The sequence below is a fragment of the Dinoponera quadriceps genome, unplaced genomic scaffold, assembly GCF_001313825.1.
Source record: "Dinoponera quadriceps isolate SergipeBrazil2010 unplaced genomic scaffold, ASM131382v1 scaffold1782, whole genome shotgun sequence".
NCBI lineage: Eukaryota > Metazoa > Arthropoda > Insecta > Hymenoptera > Formicidae > Dinoponera > Dinoponera quadriceps.
Window position 1 is genome coordinate 2,397,527 of NW_014555947.1, and position 6,000 is coordinate 2,403,526.

At 41.7% G+C, this 6,000-nt stretch overlaps 1 protein-coding gene across 1 annotated transcript; it reads left to right on the forward strand.

Annotated features, from left to right (window-relative positions):
- The first annotated feature begins 2,913 nt into the window (after positions 1-2,913).
- Positions 2,914-4,207, forward strand: LOC106746023 (neurogenin-1). Its single transcript, XM_014622121.1, has 2 exons — positions 2,914-3,099; positions 3,686-4,207. The coding sequence occupies exons 1-2, from the start codon at positions 2,914-2,916 to the stop codon at positions 4,205-4,207; spliced, it is 708 nt and encodes a 235-aa protein (XP_014477607.1).
- The last annotated feature ends 1,793 nt before the right edge of the window (positions 4,208-6,000 follow it).

A 6,000-nucleotide genomic window follows, 5' to 3' on the forward strand; every position in this document is an offset into this window, starting at 1 on the left:
AACAAATCCTTGTGCAAACAGCCGCCACGTGTCCCCGACGTTTCCCGTTCCCGGGTAACGCGTAGGCGGCGATAGGCTTACATTATTCATTGACGCTCGATGAAAAATCGAGTGAGTCCCCTTCCCCTTCCCCATCCACCTGAAATTGAGAAGTAACGCGTTACTTGTAAAGCCGTTCTCGTTATAAGTTATTTTTTAGTAAAAACTTGAATAAAGATTGTACTATTATTTATGTACGTATGAAATATTCAACAAGAAAGAACATAGATACGCGATATGCATGAAAAGTAATCAGTATAATACATTCACGTTCATATTTTTCGTATAAATGCGAAATGAACTTGCTTGTATTATTTCAAAGCACGATATGAAAATTTAGGTCATACATAGTTTAAGGGATGTGTTCAAATGTGTTCAAATGTTTTTTTTTATTGCATTATCGCATATATTAACCGCAATTTTGAATTTTGAAAGCCTCCGTCCCATTCTATAGACATGGTGTTAAAAACGCCACGTTTTAGCATCCGCGGAGCTTCAACTTGACTGGTGACATCGTGATTGATGAGCGTTAATACGGACGTACGAATCGATGTTGATTGCCAACGCTATCTGTGCGCCGTTGATCCCTCGGCAAACTGATATTCCGTGTCGTGCTATTAAATGTACAAGATACACTTTGATAATCTCTTGCGCGCCTCGGGCGTACCTCGGCTTCTTTATTGCATTGCAGCACAATAATATTCGCCCGATTGATAAAAAGCCTTGATAATACCTGCAAATATACCTGTATATTAATACCCGTAAAAAACACCTGTAAGAAGCGCGGCAATGATCGTTCTCGTCGCGTGTGTCGCACTTCCTTATCGTTTTCCCAGCTGATTATTGTGCTCCTGGCTGACTTCTCTCGTAATCTCGAAGTGGAAATCACAAAAACGCCCGATAAAACCTCCTTTAATTGGAATCCTTCACCTCGAGTTTCGGGAAAATCAAACAAAAAAGATCATTTGCGAGATAATGATCGGCTCGGTCATGTAACAGAAAATCGATTGGCACCGAGTTTCATGGTTTGGCACGTTAAAACTCTTCCCCGTATGCGTTGTTAACACCGTTGGTTTCTATAGCAATGTCCCGGGCATTATCTGCTGATTAGCAAATGCGACATATGGTCGTCGTTGGTTTTATTAGATTATCTGCCATTTATTTTTAACCGCAGATCGTACGCGAACACGTCAGGTGCCTGCGAGACCGCGAACATTCAGAAGGGAACATTGTAAATCGTAAGTAACAAGTACGTCTTATATTTTACAACAAACGTGTTACTTTCCGGCCGAATGATATCTTGCAAAGGTAATATAACGTTGTTGAAATTAAAGAGACACGCGCACTCCTCTGTCCTGGCAAAAATTACGTTTCTCTTTCAGTAATCTTTCAGTTTCCTACAGTAAGAAAGAAGCAAACTTTTCATTTGTTTAGAGGTAGCATAAAATAAACATCTCCGAAACGCTAAATAACTTTGATGATATCTAATAAAAGCGAAGCTGACAATTACACTATCTCGTAGACTTATTCCTTATAGAACAACCATGCACGCCTGTTTCTAGCTTTCCCGTCATACTTCGCAGATAGACGGTACAGACAGAAGGACGTCTGAGTACCATAGAGAATGTGGCTCACTATTAATAAAACTTTCCTTGCAATATAAATGAATAACATAATAAAAATAAATTTTAACTTGGTATAAAAATATCTTTGACGTAGTTTCTAACTGAAAAACAAGAAAGTCCATCTCCAAGTATTTAACAATAAAAAGAAAAATATTCACAAATCTTAGGGGTTTTCTTTATGAGTGTGACACAACTGTGTCTCTCAACTGCAATAAAAAATTAACTTCTTTTGCTTCTTTACTTAGCATGAGGGATCGTTTGCAATTTCAAGATTACTTTTATAATAATTGAAATTAAACCGCATTATTTGCTTTAAGTTAAATTGATATTCCTCCATAACATTTATAACTTAATAATTTTGCTCTTCAACGTTTAGATATTATCGTAACATGGAGCGATCCAATTTTTAAACGGCAATCGTCTCAAAAACACGTCGAAGTTCGACTGTAAATTCAGGGCCCGCTCATTCATGATGATCTCAAAGCGGTGTAATCGCCCTAAAAACCTCTAATCTTCTAACAAGGCGGCTACATCGCCGTGGCACGCGTCTAATGCATACACGAGGAGCGGGGAGAGCGCTAAGGGTACCCCTCTATGGTGATTATGGGGTGAATTCTCCCTCTTCCTCTCTCTCTCTCTCTCTCTCTCTTTCTTCCTCCCTCGGTGCCCCATAGAGCCCCGGTAGCCCTGCTACTCGTGGAGGGGGCAAAATACCCCCGGGACGGTATATATGTTCTAAGAGCCCTTTGCCACATGCACAGTACCAAATTGTACCCCGCCTAGTCCGCTCGTCGGTGAGTTCTTATTTTCTCGCGCGAATCGCGTCAATCCGTCGCGCTTTGCGATAGCGAAGTGTTTCCAATAATCGCTCGTCTCTTTATCCTACGAGAGTGCAGTTTCCATTCTGTGTTGCGTGTCACTTTGGGATTACTTTGTCTCGCCTGGGATTACTCACTTTTCTCTCAGCTCGTCGAAAGGTACGTTGCAAGTGCTCGTCGAACTCGATGATCTCAGTTCGCGAATTCGCAACATTTGTTACACGGGAATTTATTCGTAGTAATTTCTCAGACAGGATTTGACGGGGGGAAATATGGATCTTTCACTCACAGAGGGTGCGATATAAATAAAAGGCATTCTACTCTTTTTTTTCTTGTATGTTAAATATCTTTTATTTCTAAATTTAATTTGTATAAATCGAGTCAGGGTGTAAAAACGCCACGATTCATTCGCGTTACAGCTAGAGAGAGTGATGTCGTCGGAGTATTCGTTCTGCAGCGAGGGTGGCTTCGACGAGCTCTCAAGCTCCTCCGATTCTGGTTTCGACGTCAGTTTCGAGTCGCCGAAGCACGAAGTGCCGGCCGACACCCTCTTCGCCCCGGTCAAGGAAGAGAAGCGTAAGAAGACTCGGAACACTCGCTGCAAAAGTCCTACTCAGGTACGCACATCACCGTCGTCGATTTCCATGCGTCGAAACGGAGCCTTAAAAATCGCGTCTGAATGAACAAACATTTTCATCGGCAACCACGCGATTTAAATCACCAGAATTCCACGTTTCTAACACAGATTCGTACAGACTCTGAAGAGTTCAACGAAAGTAAGAAATACGATTACTGAAGACGGTCCATACCAAATTTCAGTCGAGGACCGAAATGTTCAGAATCCTTTCCTTCATAATATTAACAGAATGATGTCATAATATGGATTGAAGATGTTACATAATATCTTGTCTCGTTAATTGCACTAAAAGAACCGTGGATAGGCAAATAAATATGTACTTGGCTCTGAGTTTTTCACGAAAATCCTTACAAAAAAGTGCTAGTCAAGTAAATAATTACTCGAATACTTCTCAGCAAATCTGTACTCGACTTAAGTAAATTTTACTTGGATTGAGTAAATATCACTTGATCAAAGTAAAAAAACTCGCTAAAAAGTATTGAAGGAGCACTTTTTCTCCATGTACGAACTTATGGAGGGACCCGATAATGAAACCTTAACGTTCGCGTCTTTTTCTTCGCGAACAGGTGCTGAGGCTGAAGAGGAACCGGCGGATAAAGGCGAACGACCGCGAACGTCATCGGATGCACACGCTGAACGACGCTCTGGAGCGGCTGAGGATGGCCTTACCGACCTTTCCGGAGGACACGAAGCTGACGAAGATCGAGACCCTGCGCTTCGCCCACAACTATATCTGGGCGCTGTCGCAGACCTTGGGCAACTCGGAGACCGGCGAGATCACCGTGAATGTCGGCAACGTCACCGTCAGCATCGGCGAGAACGGCAACATGATCACCTCGTCGACGGGCAGCTGCGCGGTAGCCGCGCAGAAGAGGCTCGGCCCAACGCACAGCAGCTTCTCGTATCCTCAGGAGCGATTCGTGCCGGAATGGCAGGAGTACGATTGCTACAGCGACCAGAGCGTGAGTCCGCCTATGCAGTACCAGCCCTGCTATGACCAGAGGATGTACCAGCCTCATCGTCCTCAGCTAGCGCCGCCGCCTCACCATCACATGGCCCATCACACCAACATGTACCAGTGTCTTTAGGCAGCGACCTTCACTGCGCTGCGCCTAGAATTAACCACTACCAATTGTGACAATCCGTAAGTCGTCGGCGTAAATCGTTGGGATTGACGTTTCTCTGTCTGCGTTGGAAGCAGTGTCGTGATGCTGAGGAAAACGGTGACGCAGTCGCTCTATGAATTTATTCGAGGGTTATTCGAGGGTTAGCCAAAGGAAAAAAATTGGAGGAAGGGTATAATAGTAAATGAAAAAAAGTGTTAGATTAAAATAAATATTTGCTCCAATACTCCTTAGTAAATTTCACAATGGATTGGATTAAGTAAATTTTACTTGGATCAAGTTAATATTTTAGCTGGATAATTTATCTGGAAAATATTTTACTTGAATCAAGTAAATATTACTTGATCTCTTTTTACTTAAAAATTTACTAGAAGTATTAATTATTTTGTTGAATCTAGCACTTTTTTTCTGTGTAGCTGAAGATCAAAGGGTGCTCTCTTCCCGTAGAGTCGATGTGCTAGTGAAAAAAAGACAGTGCTATGATTTTATCGTTATCTACTTTATAAGAAAGTATCTTTTATTTGAGGAGTATCGCGATGCGGTGTCAGTCGATTGGGACGGTTCTTCAATTCAACGTTCGACGTCCTGTTTCTGATTCTTCAGTGAACCCATGCTTCTTTCCTTTTCTCTTTTGTCATCCTGGGGAAAGTGGGAAAAGTGTAAGCGAGGTGTTCTCGTGCGTTTGGCCGATTTGATTCAAAACTAATCGAGAATATTCCTTTCTTTTTACACGGAGAAGAATAATTTGCTGGCACAGCAAATTTGATGTCGTTACAAAATCTGTCAGTTATGTGGACAGCGAAACGATTTGTTGAGAGTATTAATTATTAATAATTCGCTGGATATATTTTGCTGGGTCTACAAATTATCTTGCTAGAAATTATCTTGCTATGAACGAATTAATAAAGATAGGAAAACATTACTTTGTCCTAACGTCAAATTGACGTGTCCTAAGGACAAATTCAGTTAGAAAAATTTGTCTGCCCGACAACAAAACCATTTCTATTCTAATTATGCGAATAATTCACTAATTTGGTTATGCCAACTAAATTTTATCGCTGTCGTAACGAATATGCAGTAGCAGCAATGGCTTCGCTGGCGAAATTATTTTTTTCCGTGTATGTTAATTTGAAAGAAATCTTAATTCCGTAATTGAGGCAAAATTGATCGATCGAGGATCAATTGACAATTAGTAGATCTCTTACGTTACATGTAGCATATTTCATCCGCGCGTTCCTTTTGTTCTAGTCATCAATATTTCTTTTAGTTGATTTCGTACGCTCGAACTCACTTTTGGTTCGGCGTGTCTCAGCTAAGTTTAAGTTTAATTACACGTACGACGTCCGTCAGTGCTCTTATCGTAATACGGAGAATTGCCGCGTATCAGGGAAAATATATATTGTACATAATTTATACTTTATCAATAAAAAAATGCATATTTTACCTAACGCGCGTGTGTGTCGGCAATCCAATTTTCGTGATCCCGTCGCACCTTCACAATGTTCCACGAAATGTCCCGATCCACTTTGCAGGAATGGAACAGTCGCTCGGGAATGAAAGTGCACGTGCCGCGACACGCGTCCTGCCGCGGGAAGCCACCGCAAGGCAGATGCATCACAAAACGTTCCTGAAGTCACATCTACCCGTATAATCCGGGGGATTACACATGAAACAGGACTGCGAAACGTTCAAACGGACGTGAACGTGTTGAACAATCAATTATCGCAGTTTATCAATTTCAGTCATTCGCGCTCGAA